Raw genomic sequence first — 24,453 nt, 5'->3', positions numbered from 1 at the left:
CTATTTTTATGTCATTTCAGTTCATTGAGGTTTGTGGGCATTTGTTTATGAACAGCTTTTGTAACGGCCCATCAAAACAATTCAGTCATTCTGTTGCAGATTTGCTGCTGTGCTTGGGATCGTTGTCCTGTTGCATGAAGTTTTGCCCAAGCTGTAGCTGTTGGATAGATGGACTCACATTTGACTCCAGTATACTTTAATATACATCTGAGTTCATGGTTGATTCAGTGACTGTAAGGTCCCAAAGTCCTCTGGGAGCAAAACAAGCCCAAATCATCAACCCTCCACCACCGTGCTTGGTGTGATGTGCTTCTGCTGATGTTTCCCTTCTCTTTTCACTATAACCAGTCATAACTACTTTGGCCTAATTTGTCTTTTGGACGCTGCTGCCAAAGTCTTGTGGTTTGTTCTTTTTAGAAACGCTTTCTCCTGGAAATTTGTACCGTTAATAAGTTTAACATTTAACATAGTAACTAACTTCTTTTTTGTTGGGGTGAATTTGCTGGGATGCCCGTCCAAACGTCTTGTTTTCCACTTGTGAATAATCTTTCTCATTGTAGAATGATGGACTTCAAATCGTTTGGAAATGGCCTTTTAAACAACTTCCTGTCCATCAATCTGTCCACCCAGATTGATGAACAGGAAAGATTGGTTCAGTGGTGATGTAAATTCTCTTTTAAACCACACCTGAATGCTCCAGACCACCAAAACTTTAGCTTTTATAAAGGAGCTCACCTTTACTGATGATCAGTTACTCAAGTGCATGAGTCAAGCTGATAAATAAAAGCATGATAGGTCATGCGTTTCTGTTCACCTGAAGTTGTATTTACCAAATATTAAGACCTGTTAAGGGCCAGGATATTTTTGTTATGTCCTGATATGTTAGACATTAAAACTGTACTTTCTTTTTACCATGACTATATATGGAAAAGCCTAACAGACAAATATATTCAGAGGAGGAGGAAATCTCATATATTCCTGTATTTACTATAGCCTTAATTATATACCCATGTTCATTTGAATAATGAATGAACCGTTTACGCTACTGTAATTAACTCCAGCATCAGAAAAGTGAAAATTTGCTGGTTTTTTTCTCCCTTTTGAATCACCGTATAATTAGACATTGTTGGGTTTTAGGAGCGCAGTCCAGTAAAACCACAGTGACACTCCAGCTGAGAACAACTACACAAACACTGCTCTGTTCTGTTTGCAACCTGAGGGCAAGGCATAAGTTTAAAAGAACCAAACACACCTACACAGAGCTTTTTTTGTTTTGAGTATTGAAAAACAAATAGGCAACAAAGGAAAATTAAAATTGCTTGTTGCTTTTTCAGCAGCTGCACACACAAATTTAAAGAGAAGTTACAGAAATGACATTTTGAAGTTTCTTGGCTGTTTTTTGTTTTTTACAGTATGTTTACATAGTGGGAGATATGAGGCAGTAAACTAAAAACAATGCCAAAGCCTCCAGAGACTTTGAGATATTATTGTCTGTGAAGGTATTAAACTATACTTTCTGGCAGAAGACAATCAATAGTGAAAATTGTTGTGAGCTGCTCTCCTATCATGGGTGAAATGTTACCAGTGCTGAGATGAGGAACACTAGAAATCATAGAAATGCACCCAAATCGGGGCAACCTTGGAATGCACACTGCATTTAAGTCTCCTCGAGGGTGGAGGATGGGGGGGGGGGGGCTCACAAGAACCCAATGAACCCACTGGGTCTCCATGATGCATGAAGCGGGGCACAGTGATCTGGCACGGGGCTGGTTACCTTTCATTCTTCTGCAGAACACACACCTTCACGGTGGGATGTAACCTTGCACTGAACGTGTTTGTTTTTGTAGCCTACCAACAAGGCACAGTTTACCCTCCCTTTGCAATATTTACATTCAAACAGTGCTGCAGATGGATGGAGGATCCCGGTGCAGGGCCTGCCTGCATGGGCATCCACTTGGCATGATGATACAGCTAGCTGGTGCAAGCGTAACGTTAGCCAACTGACAACTGACAGCTTGCGCGTATGGCACGGTGCAAGCGTCGCATTTAAAGTTTAAAAGGACACCGAGATACGGCGCCAGCCGCGTTTTACCTCGGGATGCAGTTCGGGGACGATCCGTCTATCTCCCACGTTGCAAACAGGTTCATGGGAACCGGTCTGTTGAGAGCCCCGCTCCCGGGGAAACTCAGCCGGCCGCTTCTTTCCGCCATGGTCCGAGCTGCCGGTGGGACTATCCGACACCAAGCTGGGGGGGTTGGAAACAGCAGACCGGTGCAGGTCCTCTGTATACGCGTGTGTTTCCGTGAAAAAGAGCCGTTACGCACTCACGTTAATGCAGTGCAGACGGCGGAGGACGAGCTCATTTCTCCGGTGTGGTCCTCTGTGCCAGGGAGGGACTGCAGCGGAGCCACCGCTGAGCTTGTTGTGCCTACCACGCTGCTCTGAGTGTATGGAGGGCGATTCGTGCCGCCCTGTTGCGGGAGGGAGGGGAACGTTTTACCCACTCACACACTTATTCACAGCATTCATTGCATTGTGTTTTTGTTTTTGCACCAGATAATAAAATGTGTCTTGTAAAGGAAAAGCATGTATGATATGACATATGATGCCAGCTATATGATAAAACTGTGGTAAGAGAGCATGCACTTGTATAACTGCATGTTAATGTAAATATTTAATCAACCAATCAGATGGGAGTAACTCAGTGCTTTTACCAGGGGGCCCTAGTTGCTGAGGTGGGGTGGAGTGAGTGGGAGAGACTACCTAAGGACAGACAGTGGCAGGAGTCCTCCAAAGCCTGTTTTGTTTGCAGTTTTGCATTTCCATATTTAGAGATACAGATTTGAAATCCACCAGCCTGCTGGGCCTTTTCTCTGTGGAGTTGTATGTTAGGTTAACTAGATAAGTGGAAAAGGATGGATGGAAACAGATGGTAAAATGGTTTAGTCCACCCCACAGTTGGACTCATCTTTGCAGTACAGTAAATTTATTTTATCAAGCCGAGTCCTGCAAATATGCACCACGAGTCGTGTCTTTCTCCAAAAAAGCAAAATCAGTGTATCCATAAACAAAAGGAAATTAAATCTATCAGCAGCTGTTAAACCCAGTACACCAACTTCAGATAGAACACTATAACTATCACAACCTTACATCACGAAACCCTCCAACTGATGTGAAACCATAAAAGCTCAAATAGTGGCGTAGTGGCAGTTATTCCAGATAATCATTTCTACCGATTGCAGTTCAGCTAAAAGCTTAGCAACACTGACATCAAATAGCGTTAAGTTTTATTGTATGTTGGATCAGTGTCGCTGTGAGATAAACGAGGCATTTTGAGGAAGTTGGTGCGTTTCAGACTGATGAAACAGCATTTTGTAATACCACAGTGGCACTGTTTATTTAAAAAGGAAAGTGTTAGGATGTTACTTATACAGCAAGAGATGTGTGTTATTTAGTTTTTTCAGTTCTAATGACACATTTGGATGGTAGGGCCAGAATTAGACATAAACAAGATGAATACCTAATAAAGTAAGTGTTTATTACCATATAACAAAGACCATTTCCTTGAAGGCAAAACGAGTGTCTGAGTATCATACTTCCTCCACTGAGAGACTCAAGGAGCTTTATTACTGCAAAGATACTGCAGTGGTAAGAAAGCATACAGCTTTTAGTATCTCACTAAGATTAAGTCATTATATGCAAAACCTTTGTTTTTGTTTTTGTTTTTAAAATATGGCATTAATTTCCTTCTATAAGTCTGGCACTTAAATTTGACTGCCTTTGCATTCATTGCGCTTCAACAGGGCATTAATTATCCCTCATATATTTCTCTCCAGAACAAAACGTCACCGCAGGACTTCCTTCCCTGCAGTGGCAGGTAGAGTGATACCTGAGTGATACAACAATAACAACAACAAAGCTTTGCTGTGAGAGCAGCTGGGGGTGGAGCAACATTGAACTACAGATAGATAATCATATATAGATAGATAGATAGATAGATAGATAGATAGATAGATAGATAGATAGATAGATAGATAGATAGATAGATAGATAGATAGATAGATAGATATGCAAAAACTCCATGTTAAATTCCATTTCAACGGCTCGAGTTGCGTGATTACATCTTTCACTCTTAAAATCACAGCAGTTTACCTGCGTAAATTATTTCCATTCATTCACCTGGAAAATCATGTCCTGATTATTGTCATCCCTAATGGTGGATCACTCATGTACAGCCATGCAGCGACTTTGCAATGCGAGTAGACACTGCCACCATGTGGTGACCACGATGAATGGGATTAAAGCCAAAGTAATAAAAACTGCTTGCATTTAACCAAGACCGCAACAAACATGTTTTACTCTTTAACGGTGAGTAACGTAAAGAGAAACCACTCATCTTTAAAGCACGTGGCCACTTTAAGGATTAGCATGAGCTCCTGGATAAGCTGTTACTATATTAATCCTCAGAAAGCTTGTCTATAATCATATTTGCTCAGTAATCGCCCCTCTGTCCCCTTGAACAAGCGAAAAAATGAACTTTAATTAATTTTTTACTGTTCAAAATCAGGTTTTTCTCAGTATAAAGGCCGTCAGAGCCAAAGACTGTACAAAAAAGTGGATGTAGTCACCACTGGAGCCAGAAGTGATCATATGTGGATGAAAGGGAGGAGCAAAATGCACCAACAGCCCAAACATAGCAGAGAGGTCCAGTTAGCACACACCAGGTACAGATGTCTTTGTTGGAACACCTGTTAGTCAAATGTGTGCCCAGTATTCAGTTGTATTCCAAATACATTTGGCCCCATGATGTCGTTATAGTTAGCTTTTATAATCCTGTAAAGTTGGGCCCTTTAACATGGAAGTCTATGGGGAGTGACTCGCTTTTGGGACCAGCCCCAAAAGTCAAAAACAAGTGCTTCTTAAAAAATAAGAGTTGGGTGCACAAGTTTGCATTTATTTAGGATTTGGCACTGCATAAAGCAGGTGGTATAATGTACACAGAAACTTCACCTCAAATCAAAAGCTAGATGGTTGAAACTTCGACACAATCTGGGGTTCCAAAAAAACAATGATCCCAAAGATACATTCAAAGATACTGGTTGTGTAAATGAATAGAGCAAGCTAACACTCTGGAATGGTCTTCCCAAATCCTGATCTCAACTCAAGTACCCTCAACAGGTCAGTAGCAGGAAATGCAATCAATTTAACAATTCTACCAAGAGTAGTGGTCAAATATCGAGCCAGAATTAAGCAAGAAGCTTGTTTGTGGCTACCAAAAGCATCTAATTGAGGTGTAACCTGCTAAGGGGGATTTAACCAAATATCTGAAATATGTTTATATAACTGAGCCAAAAATAAATTCAGAATTGTTTTTAAAGTCATTAAAGATATATTCTGTATCCACACCGAAAAAAAGAACCGTTCAAAGAAATCATGGAAAGCAGCAAATTACCACATTCATGCCTATGTGTGTATGTAAACTTCGAACACAACTGCAGTTTTATTACACCTAAGAGCCATTGACTTTCACCCTGTGTGCCTCTTCATTGTACAATACATAGAATATCTAAACAAAAAGCCTTGAATTGTATCAGAGGACTTGAAATAAAGTCAAAATCTTAATACAACCCATAAATGTTTGCACTTTGCTATATCAGCTTCATTACAGCAAGGTTTGAGCCACACGTGTTCAAACAGGATCTTGTGGTAGTTATGAGCTTGGCTTAATCTTCACTCTCAAGCTTATCCACTACTGTATGTGCACACAAGAAAGCTGCAGCACCTGCACTGCAAACCCTCCAATTTTAATTAATGTTGCTCAATACTGACTTGAGAAACGACAAACGAACAGAATTAACAGTTGTGAAGCTTTATTGAGTTCAATCGCAGAAATTTTAATGCGTATGTGAATCTCTTGAACCACATTCACAAAGTATTTTAAAAAACTGACATAAAAAAAGGAAAGGAAATGCAGTGGGCATTTTATTAGTATCAAATTATAAACTTATTTAGAGACAAACGTGTTCAGGCCCTCAACACCCAATAGGGTGGAGATTAAGAAAACTCAGCAGGTGGAATAAGGCCATGATTTAAAAACAAATCTAAATCCATTACAAAAATGAAAGAAAAAAAATCCAGACAAATAACTAGCTGAAGTCTTTGCAGATTCACATATCAGGGCAGTGAATGAAACGTGTACAAATACGTCATCACAAGCGTAATCACAGCAACAACCGGGAGCTCGCACTACCAAAACATACTCGTCAACATTTTGGAGAATCAATGACGTGACCAAAAGCCACAGAGTGCTGGATGGAATCAAAACATGGCAGACAGCTTAGACTGTAACGGGCATCATCACCAACTGAGTATTTCGTATATATGAAATGCCTGTACAAAGATGGGATACATAAATCTCACAAAAACAAAACTTCCTTCTACGGAGACGCATCCAAAATTAAGATTTACAAATAATAAACACGAAAGTGTCATTAATGACAGTCTTTATTTCAAAAGAAGCCATATAAAAAGGCAATGCATCCCCTTCACTAAAACAAAGAAGGAAAAAAAAGAAAGGAAAAAGACTTAGACCCACACCGAGCAACTACAAGTCTATGTTACAACATACAGGTGTACCCATCTCAGTGTTTGCTGTCTGCTGAGGCGGAGCGGGAACGAGAGCGGGACTGGGAGCGAGAGCGAGAGCGGGAACGAGAGCGGGGAGACTGTTTGTCCTGAGCCGGTGCAGGTGAACGCGAGCGAGATCTGGAGCGCGACTTGGAGCGAGACTTGGAGCGGGACGGGGATCTGGCTGAGGCCTTGCCCCCTCCTGACGTCTTCTTCTCGGGAGTCCGGCTGGCGGATCTGGATCGGCTCCTGGAGCGGTTGCGGCTCCTGGAGCGACTCTTTGAGCGGGAGTAGCTGCGGGAGCGAGAGCGGCTCTTGCTGTGACTGCGGGGAGAGAGAGAGAGAGAGAGAGCGCGCAATTACAACACAATGTTTCGGCTTTTCAAAATAAAATATTAAATCTCTTAACAGTTTGTCAAACTGACTTGAAACCTCGCAAATTCCTGAACAATTTATGGATACAACCTAAAATAAATTAAAAAAACCTTACTTTCTGCTGTCCTCAAACATCTTCAGCTTGCGACCATTCAGTTCTGTCCCATCAAGCTTGGATATGGCATTCTTCATGTCACTGCGGGATGCAAACTCAACCACCCTGCATGAAAAGAGAAATTAGTGGACAAACAGTTCACATTAGGAATACAGAAAGGCTCAACTCAAAAAACAGCAACTCACCCTTCGTTTTTGGTGGGTCTGTGAGCGTCCACAAAGGTAACTTCCCCTGCTTTCCTCATCAGGTCCTTCAGGTCCTATTTTTAAAAGCATAAAGGCGGGTTAGCAACGGGGAATGAAACCTGAGGTGTCAGTGAGAGCCTTCTCAGACCTGGAGGGAGAGAAATGAACAGGCAGCAAGAAACCACTGAAACTTGGGTCATCTAGTCCTGACGTTTGTCACTTAGTGATAAGCTTCCATTTCAGTGGAGGCCACGTAAACAAAAGAGCCACACAAATTGCATTTTGAGAGTGGACAAGTGTTGCTTTTTCATTTATTTATTCTTTTAAATTCCTTTTGTACCCTTAAATTATATTTTTAAGCACATCAAACAAAACCAGATTGAATTGTATTATAAAACGCCTGAAGGGTAACATAGAACTGTGTTTGGTTTTTTTGGGTGAACGGATGAATTTCTGTATGCCAACTATTTATACGATTGAGATAATGCTATGTACTTACAGGCAAAACTATGGGTAGGTGGAAAAAAACCCTAATGTGGACTTCCTTTTTGTTGATGTATTAGTTCTAAAGAGATTTGGCTCAACAGAGATACACTGTTTACGTGAGTCCCCTTTAGGACTGTAACTCTACACCCCGTTACCACCCGACCCTAAACAAACCCAATCACATGAGTTTTATGCTACTTACCGCTCCATACCCAGGAAGATATTAGCATAGAGCCACTTGTCCAAATAGCAAATGGGAACCAATGCAGTGTTAAGCCCTTGAGAAACGCCCTCGGCCTTGACTCAGCATCCGGCCTCCACAAGTAAGGAACCACCAGAGATCAAGGAGGAGGGGTGTGCGCCCGACCCAACACCCCCCACAGCTCCATCAGCAACAGAAAAAGACCCAAATGGGAGAGTGTAGGGACCGTGGATTTGAGGGGGGTTACATCAGTCGGGAGTGCCAGCCCACAGAACCTCCAGACTGTGGCTACGGACCTCCTAAGGCTACCGTATCCTGCGCTAGACCACTCTCACCCGTTACTGGGCCCAGCCAAGACTTTACATCAGCGGCAACTGCGTGTAAGGAAAGGCACCAAATGGACACTATTCAGAAAAACAACCAGCAGAGGGCGCTACACACTTGTGACACCCAGTGGAGGGTGTGCATTTACCTCTGATACAAAGGAAACCATATCAGAGCAGCTGTTTGAAAAAAACAAAATAAATAAAAACAGTTAAATGTTTTTGTTAGAATGCCTGGCATCAGTAATAACATGTGCTTTTGTGTGGAGAAAAAAAAAGAGTGTTTAAAAGGAAAAAGTATTTATAAACACTAGGGGGCTTCCTATAGTAAATAGAAAATTGCCTGGTATGTGTTGTTTTCTGTACCTTGTGTGTTTAAAGAAACTGACCCGGCCAATAAAATTAATTTTGCTCCTTTACAAAACTAGGTCATTTTTAAAAAGCTTGTGTCCTGTTGTCTCTTACCTGCCAGCTCGTCCGCGAAGACAAGTTCTCCACAACGAGTCTGTGGTCAGTCCGCACTGGAGGGCCATATCTGCAGAGGCAACAAACACCAGCACAGCTTTGATTACATTTTCTGTAAGGAGCACAGATCCGGTGAATGCATCCACATCCGGATCTGCCTTTGTGCCTGAAAACACGGCTGGTGTCTCGTCACGTTCACCGTCTACCTTAGGGTTCTGTAAATATTTGAGTTTGCTTCAGAGGTGAAACTCAACACTGGCCAATCCTATTTTAGTGTAGTCCATTAGAGACTCTCAATCCTACTTTCCTGCCACATGTATGCAAATTTGTATGTGTATCTTTCCAGCTTGTATAATATTGGTTGAGCTGTCACAGGACTGTATTTGACTTTGGACCAGATAAACTATTGTCACACCCAGTTTCCACGTAACAGGATCTGTTATCACGTGTCAGAGGTTTACAACCTAATATCAATATTTAATCTGCATCTGTCCATTTATTAGAATTTTATTTATTTAACATCATTATTTCTTTTTACATGAATATTATCTTTAAGTGCTTTTTATAAAATTATTACTTTGTTTTAAAGGAAGCTACTGAAAATGTGCTGTACCTGGATCCACTGCTGCGAGACTGACGATAGCCGCCGCCACCACCACCACCACCACCGCCGCCGCCTCCGAAACGTCCCATTCCAGGGCCGCCACCTCTTCCTCTTCTGGAGCGAGCATGCTCAATAGTGACCCTGATGGGCAAAAAAAGAGGTTCAATCAGTGTTATCAGATTATATACAAAGTAATTATATCTGATTAAATGTGTGTGCTCCATGTGACTCAGGCATGCGACAGCTCCACCACAGGGAGCCTGACGTCATTATTTTGCGATAAGCAAGACTGAGGAAAAAGAAGTTATCAGCTCAGAGAAATTATTCTTAATAACTAGGAACTAGTTCTCCTTTCCAGCCACTGTCTGAATGTTTACTTCTTGTTTTGAAGGGCCTCCTGAGTTGTGTCAAACACTCACAAATGAGCCTTTAAAAGGTCTGTGGCAGTCTAACAGCACAGAAAGAGGAACCGGGACCAGCCAAGGAAATTTACTTATAAAATGAAGAAGCTGCTCGGTCATAGAGTATAAACAGCTTGTAAGGTTCTCAAAAAATAAACTTAATAAGCTGCGATAAAGTAGCAATTATATCTTGCTGGAAAAAAGTCAAATGTAACCGACCCACACCCACCAAATAAGACATAAAGACAACATCATTACCGTTCACTACACAGTTCTTTGCCATTTAGCTCATACACAGCATCATCTGCATCTCTGTGGTCATCAAATTCCTGAAAGGAAGAGGAAAATGTGATTATGTATAAGCAAAAACACTTTGAAAACTCTCACTTTGCACAAAAAAAAAAAAATGCTCAAACTCACCACAAAGCCAAAACCATTCTTCAAGTTGATCTCACGGATGCGACCATAGCCCTTGAAAAACTTCTCCACATCTCTCTCTCTGGCGTGAGGACTCAAGCGTCCAATGAAGACACGGCAGCCACTCATGATGATTTTATCAGCTGAGATGAAAGAGTAATTAGTTAACAGCATCTAGCTCAGCGCTTTTACCGCACAAAGTGTTTACTCGTTGCTTTTTATTTATGTGCTAGTCATGTGCTGCCTTTTATGGCCAAGATAAGCAGGCCACACCCCTTGAAACAAAGGTCACATCCGCTGCAAAAATACAAGTTAATCAACCATTTTCTAAATTAAATATTAACCACAAAAAGAAAAAAAAAGCAGATAGTTTAAACTACATGTATTTTATGAAACTTTAGCAAAATTAATTATGTTAATCCGTTTTAGATTTGCATGACAAATAACGTAAAGAGACTTGCAATACACTCAAGCTAGGGTGAAAAACAGGCCCCTGGCAAACTGAACAAAGCTCAACAGGATCGGAACACGCACCATGATCCCTCTCCGGTTTAAACGAGTGTAGTTTAGCTTGTAAGCAAAAAAAAAACTGGGCTTAGCGTACCCCGACGGTTCGCAGGCTATTTGCATCATCGAGCTCAAAATGGAAAACGGTTTTGTATGGAGCTATTGACTGAAACCGTACAATCATTCTCACGGCTAAATTGTAATTTAAAGCGCGTTTATCAATATTTACAGGTATTTCCACACATTTTCTTCTTATGCGATATGAAATGTGCAGACAGCACAACAACGGCGATCAAGGGGCCCGTTAAAACAGCTCAATGGATCTGCATCAAAGGAGAAAAAAAAATAGTCCGATTGCATTGCAGGTAATCAGTAATGATTAAATAATCGATTCTCTCCGATTATGAGACACCAGAAAAATGACTTGGGGCCTTGCCAATCGGCCTCAGATAAACCATCGGCGTCGATTATTATTGCAATCCTACCTTAAATTAGAGGATCGCTGGTAAGGGGATGTAAAAGACTGCGGATCTGACAAATAATGTGCTATATTAGCTGGGTAACAGTAAGCACAAGCAGGCCTCATCACAATTTCGCTCTTGACGCTCGCCTCGAGGTCATCCCCAGCTAGCCGAAGCTAGCCTGTGACCTAACTTCGGTTTCAGCGCGAAGAACGCGCCAATTTAACGTTTGACAAAAATCGCAAAATCCTTGAAATAACACAAATACGCTTTAATAACCGCTCACCTGTTTCTTTGTTCCTAATAGAGCTGCTTGGGCCTTGTTGCTTTCGCTGCTGGCTCGCTCCTGCTCAAAGTAGGTCACCGACTGTGCTGAATCAAAATGGCGAGTGAGCATAAAAAGAGCAGAGACCGCAAAATGCGTTGCTGCCCTCACAGTGTCACGTGATTGCAGCAGGTAATGCTTAACTAGGTTTACGCTGTTAGAGCCATGGGCTTTACCCCCAGTAATATTTACAGCTAAAATAATAAACCATCCACATAAAATAACAAAGAATGTGTGCAAACGACAAACGAGTACATGCATTAAGGTTAGCGTCTTCGAATACTTGAAAGGAGGATAAGACACAGATTTGGCAACTCATATCAGCCTATTCTTGGGTACGCAGCGTTCTGCATGCCTTAATCTTAAGTAATTTTCATACTAGTTGCAATGATTTTACTCCTTTATGATATTATTTCCTTAAGGATTATTAAAATTTGTACATAATATATCACAAGTAGGGTTAGTTTTCAAGAAAATTAAAACATTTTTTCACATCCTGTATCGCAAGCCCTACAGGCCTCATTTCCTAACCGTGCTGAAGCACAAACCTAAGCGTAAACTTGCCACTCACAAAACTCTTACTCTGTTTATCAATATTGAATTTGTTCTTTATAAACCAATTTATAAGTACCTCTTACCATGGCATGAACAAATGAAAGCCTGGCTGTGTTAGGAAGTTAAAACGCAAGTCTTTAAAATAATTACTACTACTACTAATAATAATACGTTTTTCCAAAATACCAAAAGGCAATGCATACAATTGCAGTTAAAATAAAATAATAAGAGTAAAAAATAGAATTGCATGTAAAAATACAAAATACTGCATGTAAAGGCGTAGACTTTGACCTTTTAATTTAAATCTTTTTCTTGTATTCCTTATTTCATATCAAATCTTAAACTAGCACACCTTTCATTGAAAATGACTTTTTATTGCAATCCACGTTCTTTTTTTTCTTTAACTTTATCTGGCTTCCTGTTTATTACTTCCACCAAGGAGGCGATGCGTTCGATATTATTTGCATGAGTGCCTGTCATTCTGTCTGTAAACAAGACAGTTTGAAAAGTTTTGAATTAATTCTGATAAAACTTTGTAGGGGTGTAGAGTGAGTTCATGTTAATGATCCATTAAAATCTGTCTCACATCCACTGATGTCTTCAAGGTGAACTTAATGATTTATTGGTCAACAGCTGACAAAAAGTCTTGTAACCTGTTTCGTGTGTATTGTCGACATATAAAAAAAATACCTTAAAAGATTTGAAATATTATGTCACAATTGACCTCTGACCTCTTCTTCAAGGTCAAATATGGCCAGACTTACAAAAAATGACTTTTATCTTTAACACTATGCTTAAAATCCCACAGCCTTTCTTTGTATTGGCAACATTTAGGAAACAATACTGGTAAACTGGGATTCTAAGTATCACATGGATTGTCCCAGTTGACCTCTGATCTCTCTTTTATTTTCACATATGCATTTCTTTCAAGTTGACCAAAAATGTGTTATTCTTACTGCACTGCAAACATTTTTAAATTATTTTTCTTTAACTATTAACACTCCCGTGGAAACATTTTGGAAAGCTGTGCCTTTTTTCTAACTTTCTCTTTGTTTGTTTCAGTTTCTTCAGTCAGACCTTCCTTCCTGTCTTTTCTTAATGGCTTCTTTCTTGCAACATTGTCATCAATTTCTCTGCTTCAACAAACTCATTAAAACTGTACAAACCCTGTTCTTGTATTTCCATGTATCTTTGCACATTTAAATAAATTGCTGCACCTCTTTCACCTTTTCCTATTAAAATATAAAGAAATGAGGGGTGGTTCAGGATTCTTTCACAGTACTGAACATCCAAAAGATAAAAGAATAAGTATTTTATACTAAAAATGTGAATGATAATTTGAAATATACAAATATATGTGTTATGGTCCTCCAGTGCCCATATTTTGGACTATAACAGAAGAAGCCAGGCATCACTTAGGATTCCATCTCTTTTATTCTAGCACTATCATCATTGTTAAAATTGTCCTGGGTTAGGAAAAACAAATACAAGGTTTAGGTTGACACAGTACAACAGAAAAAAAAAAACCTGTCTGGTTTGCTTTGTAGAAAGTGTTGAAGACTTTTGAGCATGTAGTACTGATCACTGTACACTCCCTCTCCCTATCAACTCAAAATGAACCAAAAAGTTGATCACAGCACACTTCAAAAAAACTAAGAATATGCCAACATATAGGGAGATACGGTAGCTTATTTATGAACAAGAAGAAAATAAAATGAAAAAGTTAATTTGCACTTTTGAGCCCATTTATGAACGGGATGACTGTCACTACTACAAGTATGTGATTTCCTTCCTGAGAAAAGAAAGCTGTCCTTCAACGCACCACAGCAGGAGAGGTGGGGAACAAAGATTCAAACACGTGGCCTCGTCTTCTTCAAGCAAGGAGCAGGTCTTCATCGTTGTAACAGTTTCTTAATCAGGGTCCAAAGTCATTGATGTCGTCTTTTACTGACATGTATGCTAAACCTGCAGTGACTGGAACTAATTTTACGACATCACAATTCCCCCCCTCTGAGAACGTGAGCTTCTCTCTCTCTATCTCCTCATAATGACTCATTATTTTAAAAGGCTCAAATACTTTCTGTAAAAACATCACTGGGGAAATCAATCAATATAATATGTACTTAGTTAACAGTTTTATATTAGGAAAAATGCTCTTTTATACTGTTGCGATATTATCACCAGTCTAATCTTCATAGGATTCATATCTAAGAAACTGTCTACCTCAGTTTAGCATGACAGGAACTAGTTACAAGGACTAGCATGGTTCTGTAAAAAGGTCACATAATCCTCCGCTAACACCTCTAACATGTTGTATATGGCTTGTTTAATACTCACAAACACTGTGTGTCTCTCTGTGACTGGTCCCAGTCAAGAAAAAGACCCACAGGTCTTTTTTTCCAGTCCTACGCCTTAGTCTGATTAAACAAACACAATATAACTGTGAGCTTCAGTGATGTTTACCTGCTGGCTGTAACTCAATATTAACTGTAGAGGCATAACATGGACTTTATGTTGTATTTTAAATCTAGGCAAGAGAGCCAACGGGGGTATTTAAAAAGAACATTATCTTTAATGACTTCTGCAATTTAGAGGAAACACTGAATGTCTGTCGTTCTTTCTCGTGGCAGCTCGGTCTCAAAGGTGAAAAAGATGTCATCCAGGGGAAATCTGTCTGTAAATGTCTATTTTCCCTTTCTGTAAGTTAACGCACCTTTATAATATAAAGATCACTTGGATATAAAAGTATAGACAAAATGTGTTCTGGGTCACAAAGTCAATATTTGTCAGAGTAGCAGCTTGACTTTCTTTGTGTTTGTGTCTCTGAGATGTTCACAGGTCGTGACTGGGCTGTCCGAGGCTGTGTGCACAGCGGCACTGTTTGCCCTTGATTGTTTCAAACCGTCTATGTTTAAAACAAGCTTGAACGAAGGTAATCGCTTTAAAAAATAGAAGAAGGAGCTTCTATCTGAAGTAAGTTAAGTGGGATCTTTTGTTAATTTCTTTCCACATGCAGGACTTTTACTCACTCAGATTGAACTCAGGGAACAATCAAATCTTTTTCCTTTTTTTTTTTACCCGTTAACCCTCTAAAATGGCCAAAGAAAAGTTCCAAACAAAGAAAGCCGAATCAACAACATCAGGCAAAGGCCACATAGAGGTTATCGAACGAGAACTTGTTGGAGTCGAGCAGATTCCTGCTGACGTAACCATCCAGTGTCTATGTGGTCATTCTACAAAAGCAGCTCTGAAGGCAGGGCAGGGAACAAGGCTGACAAAGATTTCAAAGTTTGTGGAAAAGACTAATAATAACATACTACAAACTTCAGATCTACAAGTAGTCACTGTCAAAATCAGACACGCACTTCAGGGCTCAGGGAAAAGCACGCCCTCGTCATGCTGTCGTCTGCTGAAAGGACAAACGGCTTCTCTGTAAGTCTGTAGGCCTGAAGTCTCTGGCAGCAGCTCTCTTTTCAAAAAGGAAACTCTTCTTTTCCTGCCTCTTTTACGCAGAGGACAAACAGTATGAGGTCAGGTGGTTGTTCAAGCCTACAAATGCCATCAGAAGCAGTGGTGAGAAGGTCCAGAGGTCACGTCACACTCTGGTGTGACGACAGCTGTGGGAGGAGCCCGAGCCAGCGGCTGTGGCTCCAGACGGCGACGAAGGGTCCTCGTCGCTCGACTCGTTATGCTCCTCTTTGTGAAGGCCGAGGCTGATGTGGCTCTGCAGGGCGGCCGGGGTTAACCACTCCTTGGGTAGGCAGCTCTGCAGGAAAGGGATGCAGGAGCTGAAGTACGCCAGTCTGTTGACCCAGCGGGGGATTTCCCGTCCACACAGCAACTGAAAAAAGTTTGAATAAGTGATGATAAGAGCTGTATCCCACATACTGTCTTTGTTTTAGCTGTTTTAGAGCATAAGGCATTTAAACATTAGAAGAAAATGTGGTTATAGACGGTTATGTGGATGTGTTCCTTATTTCTCTTTATGTATAATGAAGTTAAAGTCTAGCGGCTGACTAGCAGACCTCAGTAAATGGACCATGGCCCAAGACCTCAGTATGGCCTAATAATTATCCGTATTGCTGTTTTAGAGGAGCAGTGCTTCAAAGGATAGTTGCAGATTTCTGTCAGAATCTGCAGATTATACAGTACAAATAAAATGTTCACGTTTCTCCAACGTTGTCTTCCAAACAGTTTCACTATCTACACTGGATGGCCAGGAAGCGTTCACGTTGTCTTCTCCGGCACTGATAATTGGCGTCTGTCTTGTGTCAGTGACGTAAAAGACGGATTTAATGCGACATGACCGTTCAAACAACAGTCGCTTTCTAAAACATCAGATATGTATCGGATTCAGGACCACATGCGTAAGTGACCCAGGTCGGATTTGGACATATCAGATTTGTGCTGTTCACACTGACATACCATGATCGGATATGGGTCGCATAGGGACAAAAAAGTCGGATTTAATGTGCTTTCGCCTGCAGTTAGTATCCTACATTTTGTTTTGATGCACGCTCAATCATCCAGGTAAGGAAATCCCAATTTTTTTTTGAGATTTCCTTACAGCTTTTTGGGGTACATCCTACATTTCCCAAGATGCAGCTTGACCAAGTAATGCAATGCTACTGCAGGATGTTTTTTCTTTAATTGGGTTTTTATTGGTAAGCCACCAATAAAGAGGCAGAAAAAACGACTAAGACTAGTGCATTAGTGCCCTTAGCGATGCTCACATTCATACAGGGATTTCTTTATTTTGTCCACTTTAAGCACTTTATCTACTTCATACCTCGAAGCCAAAGGAGCTTGCAAAGAAAAGCGTCTGGACTTCTTTAAGTTGCTTGAAGACGTTTCACCTCTCATCCAAGAAGCTTCTTCAGTTCTAAGGTCAAATGGTGGGGAGTCCCAGATTTAAACCTAGTGGGAGTATCCCCCCACAGAGGGACAAAAGGACCCCCTGATGATCCTCTAATCGCCCGTGCCAAGGTGTGAAAATGGGTGTGGGTCCCAATCAGCCAGAGTTTCGGGTGAGTTCATTGTGAAACCTGGCCCCACCTTATCATGCGAATTCCTGAGGTCAGATGGCCCAGGATGTGAGTGGGCGTTAAGGCGTCTGGGAAGGGATCTCAAAACTGGATTATAGATGGCAGAGAGTTGGTGTCGTAAACCACCGCCTCTGTTCAAAGATGGTCGCTCACAGTGGACTTCTTTCACTCCTCTTTCAAACCATCTGTCCTCTCTGTCCAAAATGTGAACATTGGCATCCTCGAAAGAGTGTCCTTTATCCTTCAGATGCAGATGGACTGCTGAGTCTTGTCCTGTGGAGGTGGCTCTTCTGTGTTGTGCCATGCGCTTGTGAAGTGGGTGTTTGGTCTCTCCAATGTAGAGGTCTGGGCATTCCTCGCTGCACTGTGCAGCATACACCACATTGCTAAGTCTGTGTTTTGGCGTTTTGTCTTTCGGGTGAACCAGTTTTTGTCTGAGCGTGTTGCTGGGTCGCTTTTCTTTGCAAGCTCCTTTGACTACGATGACCTGGATGACTGAGAACCTTCACAGACATATTTCATACCTCGTAGTTAACTTTGCAGGCACGTGTTTGAAAAGAACATTTGCATAATACTACACGAACCCCAAAACCCCAAATTGCTGACCTCATAATGGTGCCGGAGGAAAAGGACAGCAAGGGTTGTCTTCAAAAAGTTCCTACCTCAACAAATACCATTTCATTCATGACTGAAATTCCTAGTGTGGATTTTGGTGGTATGACTGCTTGACACGATGCTTACAAAGCATTACTAAAAAATTACAAACAGGCAATGTGTTGTTAAACAAAACATATTAAGTTATCTTAGCAAAGGTGATAACCTTCTATCTGTCATAATCCTAGGGTCTTTGCTATTTTTCGATTATTGTGACTCGGGACTTCTTGCATAGCTTTAATTTTGAGTTTCTGTTTTTCTTCCTTTATAGAATGCTTCTGTTTTTTAAATTATTCTTTTACAGACAGTGTTATAGTCTAGTTTCCATGGAATTACAGTTTCTACTTTGAGTTTATTGTTCTTCATGTGTTTACTTCCCTCAGGGTTTCCCTAATTTTTCTTTCCTCTGCCTCATCCTTCTCTTTTGTCTTTGACCTGCAGGCCTTCTTTGTCTGTGTCTTCGTGTTAACGTCTGAATATCTTTATCTAGATATAAAACCCCAAAGCTGGATGCTTTACAACTACTAAACTGTTTGTCCTTTTATTGTTCTTCTCCTGTGGTAGTTTGATGCTGAATGAACCTCCTGAACCACAGAAGGCACTTTTACAACTTTCACTAAGACTGCTTGTAATGACTTAACTGACCTTCGATGTGTAGCTCTAAATGTATTCCTGTGCACAAATTTTCGCTTGAAAAGGAAGATTTCTTTTGTCTTTTTTACAGGTTTTTACTTAGACCTAGAGGAACATAGTTGTATGAGACTGACCTCAGACAGCGAGGAGGAGAAGTGGTTGCAGTTTTTGTGCATTAGATGGTAGGCGTTCCCTTTGAACTCTTTACCGAGCTCCTCCATGATTTTATCTATGTCCTCCTCTGTGAAGTCAGTGGTGCCCAAAACAATGGCCTCCCTGTTTAAAAGCAGAAAGAGTTACGTGAGCACACTCACCTCCACCATTAACAGCATCACAGTGCACTGTATGCTAAAATGGAGCACGCTCACTTGAATTTGAATGTCTCTCCCAGTTCGGCAGCATTGCCGGGGTTGATTTCAAAGATGCCACTGAAAGGGTATGGATGGCCTCCATATGCAAATTCTGTGTGGCAGAGGACAAAGAGGCAAAACACAGGTTAGCGCTTTGAATGAAAGCACTGAGCAACTGTAATTACACAGAAGCACACAATTAATCACAGACACACTGTTCTTAAATTATTAGGCCTGTTTAATTGCAGGTCTCTCAGCCCTTTGTTTACAGCCTTCTTAGGAAAAACTGTGATCAACAAAGTATTGCATAGAGATGCTTAAACATGTAGCTAAATGCAAGTTAGTAAATACTAAGTTAACTAAACTACACCAATAAAACCTCCACCTGATTTTGTCCAAAAGATGGACTAAATGCAACCAAGTCTACGCGTTTTATACTTTATTATTAGGTCCAAAGTAGCGTTAGATCAGTGGCAGTATATTTAATTCATGGGTCATTAATTCAAACTCAGGTTATTATGAGTAAATTCCATTAATGGAGTCATTTCCTCTCCTAGTAAAGCCCATATTTTCGCTATCATCATATTTCTCTGTGCAGAGAGCCAATATTTCCAGTTGCAAGGATGTAATGGATTCCCAGTGATCTGGTTTCATGCTGGTTTCTGCCTCTATTTTAAAACCAAACACACACACACACACACACACACACACACAGTGAGTCAGTGATGACTCAACCCAGGGAAATGGGGTCATGATATTAGGAACATAACCCGTTATTCCATTTTTAAAACCAGACTTCATCTGTGCAGTGATGCACCGCTCCGAGTTTCCACTCGTAGTGTTATTCTGATGCCACTAACTTGGATTTCAGAGACATACAGGAAGCTCCATTCTTACCTCTCCCATAAATCTCAATGCCTGAGTGGAAGACACCAATGCCCAGATTGGACGTGTATTCGTTTATCCAATACTGCAGAGAAACACAGAGAGAAGGAAAGAGTCAGGAAGGAGAAACCATAAGGCTGCCCTGCAGAATCACACTGCGATCTATAATAGCACTGTCTTATACTTTATTACCAAATAAGAAGTGAACGGCTTTGACTGCACATGCATCTTTTAGTGCATTTTGGACATTTTTCAACTTTCTTGGCATTTTTAGAATACACTTACTCTCTGTACTGTTTGTATAGGCCTGTGCAGTAAAGCTATACCAGAAGCTTGCTCTGTACAAAGGTGACGAAGCCTTCCCGCCAGCGGCTCTAAAGTTCACTTTTTTATAATGTTCGATTAAACCAACAAATGTGCTGATTTAATTTGCGTGTCAGTGATGTGAGGATTCCTATTAGCACATGTCTATGTGCTTTATTTCTCCATGTTGTGTGCAGGTCATCTGACTGTTGCAAGGTTTTTAGTTTAGCATAAAATGCTTGTCCTGTAGCAGAATACTACAATTCCTCCTACTGTTGGTAGAAAGTATTTAATTTAATTTACCTGCACTTTAGAGCACGAATCAGTGCATTTGTTGGCTTTACCTACACATTTCTATTCAGATTGCAAAAGCATTGGCATACCAGCATCCACTGAGAATGCCCAGTGATGGATAGATTTGCCACAGAACAGCATTGCGATCAATCACAGACTGGACTACGGGAGGAAATTTTACCCATCATCCTTTGATGGTGGTGTTGTGAGCCAACCTGCTTGCCCTTCACTGCAGACAGTTATGAGATAATTCACTGAAGGTCCAAAGCTCCCTCACCCAACACCCACCGACACTCCCCTATCCTCAGACACCCCAGGGAAAACATGCTAAGAGCCATCTTTGCTACCCCAGCTGTCCCTTATTAATAATAAATCATGTTTCCGGACGTAGAATAATACAATAAAAGCATTTCCACCGCACTGCTTCGTGTCAGCAGGCTCTCCTCATGTTTTTGCAGTGACCTCCTGCCTTTTAGCTCTCACATGAGGGATGGAAGAATAATACAACCAGAAGGAAACAGTCTACAAGGACAAACATGTCCAATGACTTGACTTCCCCGAGAGTGCACAAACAACTGAGTCCCATTAGCGGAGCTTTCTTTTATTTCCTGCCTTTGCAGATAAAGCATGCATCGCTGCACACATCTACAAATCGCTTAGATTTCATTTCAGAGATGATTGATTCATCATCCTCGTCGATTTACTCTCATCCTGCTGCTTCCTCTTCTTGTCGTGCTGAATTCCCCACAAATTATTTAAGGCTGACTTTGGCTGTCACCGCCCTCGTGATCACTTTCTCCCAGTTTAACAACAACAACATGACCTGTTAAGTCCCAGCCCAGTGGAGCCACCACCCTGGAATTTAATCAGCTGTTTAAGCAGCTGTTACTTCTGCTGTCACAATGAGATCCTCATCTGTGAGATAGTTTGAAGTTATCAGGAGGAAGCTGCCAGGTCCAAAGCTGCACCTGGCTTCGTTTGTGGTTGTACGCAAGTGTGTGCCAGTATACACTCTCAGTTCTGGTGTGAATCATGACTGTATTCCTTCTCCAAACAGTCTTAAAGCTTGGAGATGAAAGCACTTGTTGAAATATTTAACTTCACTAAGAATAGAAAAATGTGGGATTCAAATACCTAGTGGGGAAATTTCTTGCTTTAAATATAAGCTCTACAGTTTTATTTTACAAGTGAGAACCTTCCCTTTAAGAAATCTTCAGGAACAGTTCTCCAGGCTTTGTGGAGACCAATCTATGACTCTTGCATGTTTTTTCTATCCAGGTTTTTACTGCATATACAGTGGGATTACTGTCATGCTGAAAAATGAAGGTGCTGTCAGATGCTTTCCACGTGGTATTACATGGTGTCTCACAATATGATGGTACTTTTCTCTGACCTGTGTCAGGTCTTTGTTGGATTCCCCCTAATTCTTAATAACTTTCACATACTTTTAATCTGCTGTAGATAGTTTTTAAGGCTGACACTTCTTTTGTCCTCCACTTGTCCACTTATCTTATTTTTTAAAGAACACATTGTACAGCATCCTGAGCTATGACAAGGTTTTTTGACTGATAGCTGTTTTGGTGCCTTATTAGTACAAAAAATGTTATGCCTGTCAAATTGTTTTATATTTGCCATTTTTCATAGAGTCAACAAAAGAACAATTTTTTTCATGACAGGCTGTTAGTAACAAAAGTGCCTAAAGATACAGTTTAAAATGGGTTCTTTGCTAAGCTGTCCGTCTGGTTCATCCCTTGAGTTAAATGCTTTTTTTATGCTTGAATGATTCATAGGTCTGTGGTAAGTGGATTAAAAAAAACAAAAAACACTTCTGAAAACAGTCGTGTATAAAAAGTGGCCTGAAAATGAGTGAAAACGCACCAAATGTCTACAGAAAAACTCTGAAGGACCTTCAGAAAGCTTGGAGAACTATTGCTGATGACCACTTTAAAGTTTACAAGAAAGTCGGGATCCTCAAAATATAAAGAAATGACACATGCCTCAAGATTTCTGCAAATTACTTAATTACTCATGAATGTTTTTTTATATATATATTTTTTAAATTCTCTTCTGTCCTGGCTTTGAGATGTAGCTAAAGTCCACCATTTTGCTTTATTATCAAACTTTGTCTTGGATACTGAGTGAAATCCCTGAATTTACAACACATTCTGTGTTTTTTTGTTGCACAGAATCGTATTTTATTTGTCTGCATGCTGCTAAATGATAACATTGTTTCAATCTAAATGGAGGAATTCTGCATAAGATTCACACAGGACACTGCTCAGCAGTACAGTATGCGAAAACAGCCACTGGGTCCAAGTCTGAATGAGGACCCTTGTCCTTTGCTGGTGTGTTTGTGTATACATATGATGTGAATCCCAGGCACAGAGACAGAGGTCAGAAGATTGAGGGAGTCTCTTGTTTCACAGGTCTGTGGTTGCCTAGTGGCCTATAAAACAAAATTTTCCTATCATTCTTCTTTTCTTTCTTACTTTCTTCAATTTAAATGTCAGAGATAAATGATTCCACCTGCCAAATGGGGCTCACAGTTAAATAATGCCTAGAATAAAACAATGTAGTCACGTCTGCAGCAGACCAACCTACATGCTGAGCGGCTACGAAACCACCCAGGCTCTTCTTCACTTGGCGTTGCAGTAAATCTTTGAAGGTGGGTGTAACAGCAAAAAATTATACAAAAAAATGCTTTGTTTTAGTGTGACACTACAAGAATGTGAAGTGGAAACCTCAGCTTTAAAAGTGATACTGTAAGAGTGGACTTTGCTGCAGGTACCCCACTCCCTGGTTTTCAAAGCATGAGCACATGTGGATTCCTTCACTCCCCAAGCCATTGTTCTGAGTGTAAATACCAAACAGAGGACAGTGACTAAAAAGAAAACAGAAAGTGAGTGCACTTTGGTTCAGGTGGATCCTTACCATATCATACACGTTAAGGATGACGGGTTCATTAGCCATGGTTTTAACCTGAGCTGGAAAGGCAAACCTTAGTCCGCGTTTTAAGGTTGTCAGCACCTCCTCACCCGGTGGAGTCACAGGGCCACACGGTGGAAGGCAGGAGCTGCAACGGGCAGACCTCTGCAGGAGGGACGGCCGATGCTCATTCCCCCACAAGGCAACAAAACTGCATGGACGCAGCTCCGCGCGTAAAAGTCTAAAGAAAGTGGGCAGCTGAGGGCTGAGATAGATGTCACAGAGCCATTACGGCAAGTACGGTCAGGAACTCAGATCCGAGCAGGGCAAAGCGAGGTGCAGCAATGAAAGAGGCCCATCTCCGAGCCCCGAAATATAATCAGCTGTTAAGGGAAATCGATGGTGGCAGCAGGCGCCTTTGCGTAATAACAGCAACCACGGCACTCAGCTCACAGCATCAGATCAGGGGTGATGATGTGATCCATAGTCGACACGAAGGCCCTGCATGCGCTGAAATCCGAGGCGGGTGCCCTCCTGTCATCATGAGCGAAAAGGCGACAGCTAGAGCAGATGGAAGTCGAGGATGGAGGCGGAGTGCGGGCCATTTTCACGCGGAGGATGATGGAGCAACTGCGGGAGGGAAAGACTCCTGGGCCATGGCGGTTAATTACAGCTGATAGGGGAGTCAAGTTCAGCAGGAGCATCCCCAGCCGGTGCTGCTGCTACTGCTGGTCAGCATCAAACATCCTCTTCGTAGAGAAGGGAGGACAGCAGACTCAAACCTCCGCGATACGACCCCCAAAACATCGCCGATCCTCTCCCCGAGACCGCTCCACGAAGGCTTCCAAATCGGTTTCACCAAGTCCCGAAGCGGCCGAGATGCATCCGTATTGTGCGGCTATTATCCAGCTCTGGCTCTGCCTCCCCGGTTGATTACATCATATGTGCCTGCAAGGCATCCTCCAACAGCTGATGGGAGACAGAGCCGCTGGTGGGAGTACAGGAGCACATTTTGTTACAAAAGACACCTCTTTACTATTTCTGTCAGCCCGCTCGACAGACTGAAATGCTCTTAATGTTCCACCTCCAACTTACACCGATTTAGGGAACACTCGGTTTAAAGTGAGAGAAACAATTTCAGCGTTTTGTGTACTTAAAAAAAACTCAACTGGTGCTACACTTTGACACAAAAAGGAAAAAAATACTCTTAATATTCGCAAATCCACTTTTACTTTGAAAAACAAACAGACCACATCCGGTGTTGGTCAACGTCCAAAATTCCAACCAAAAAAAGAAATAAAAAGGAAAAAAGAGA

At 41.2% G+C, this 24,453-nt stretch overlaps 3 protein-coding genes across 5 annotated transcripts in view; all 3 read right to left on the bottom strand.

The window, feature by feature from the left end:
- Window positions 1–2,427, bottom strand: part of pacs2 (phosphofurin acidic cluster sorting protein 2) — a 65,825-nt gene extending 63,398 nt beyond the window's left edge. For all 3 annotated transcript variants that reach the window (XM_004539933.4, XM_004539935.4, XM_004539934.4), the window contains exon 1: window positions 2,093–2,427. In XM_004539933.4, the coding sequence (XP_004539990.1) occupies window positions 2,093–2,211 (119 nt within the window). In that variant the 5' untranslated portion in view covers window positions 2,212–2,427. The remainder of the gene's footprint in view (window positions 1–2,092) is intronic.
- A 3,427-nt stretch (window positions 2,428–5,854) lies between these two features.
- srsf5a (serine and arginine rich splicing factor 5a) lies at window positions 5,855–11,614 on the bottom strand. Its single transcript, XM_004539936.5, has 8 exons — window positions 11,456–11,614; window positions 10,205–10,344; window positions 10,043–10,113; window positions 9,393–9,524; window positions 8,780–8,849; window positions 7,304–7,377; window positions 7,119–7,223; window positions 5,855–6,952 (listed from the first exon to the last, which is right to left on the bottom strand). The coding sequence occupies exons 2-8, from the start codon at window positions 10,328–10,330 to the stop codon at window positions 6,643–6,645; spliced, it is 888 nt and encodes a 295-aa protein (XP_004539993.1). The 5' UTR covers window positions 10,331–10,344; window positions 11,456–11,614; the 3' UTR covers window positions 5,855–6,642.
- Window positions 11,615–13,464: 1,850 nt separating this feature from the next.
- Window positions 13,465–24,211, bottom strand: LOC101471312 (deubiquitinase DESI2). Its single transcript, XM_004539937.6, has 5 exons — window positions 23,145–24,211; window positions 19,629–19,701; window positions 18,750–18,843; window positions 18,516–18,657; window positions 13,465–15,890 (listed from the first exon to the last, which is right to left on the bottom strand). Exons 1-5 carry the CDS (start codon window positions 23,181–23,183, stop codon window positions 15,645–15,647), a joined length of 594 nt encoding a protein of 197 aa, XP_004539994.1. The 5' UTR covers window positions 23,184–24,211; the 3' UTR covers window positions 13,465–15,644.
- Between the last annotated feature and the right edge of the window lie 242 nt (window positions 24,212–24,453).

Source organism: Maylandia zebra, linkage group LG19, assembly GCF_041146795.1.
Source record: "Maylandia zebra isolate NMK-2024a linkage group LG19, Mzebra_GT3a, whole genome shotgun sequence".
Classification (NCBI taxonomy): Eukaryota; Metazoa; Chordata; class Actinopteri; order Cichliformes; family Cichlidae; genus Maylandia; species Maylandia zebra.
Note: the sequence above shows the minus strand (reverse complement) of the source record. Positions and strands in the feature narration are given on the sequence as shown.

Coding starts and splice junctions, on each gene's coding strand:
- LOC101471312 (XM_004539937.6), bottom strand. CDS start 23,183: ATGGCTAATGAACCCGTCATCCTTAACGTGTATGATATG. Junction 19,702..23,144: donor TCCTTAACGTGTATGATATG/GTAAGGATCCAC, acceptor GTTTCTCTGCAG/TATTGGATAAACGAATACAC. Junction 18,844..19,628: donor CATTGAGATTTATGGGAGAG/GTAAGAATGGAG, acceptor TCTGCCACACAG/AATTTGCATATGGAGGCCAT.
- srsf5a (XM_004539936.5), bottom strand. CDS start 10,330: ATGAGTGGCTGCCGTGTCTTCATTGGACGCTTGAGTCCTCACGCCAGA. Junction 7,378..8,779: donor CTTCGCGGACGAGCTGGCAG/GTAAGAGACAAC, acceptor TTTTAAAAATAG/GACCTGAAGGACCTGATGAG. Junction 7,224..7,303: donor AGACCCACCAAAAACGAAGG/GTGAGTTGCTGT, acceptor CTTTTCATGCAG/GGTGGTTGAGTTTGCATCCC.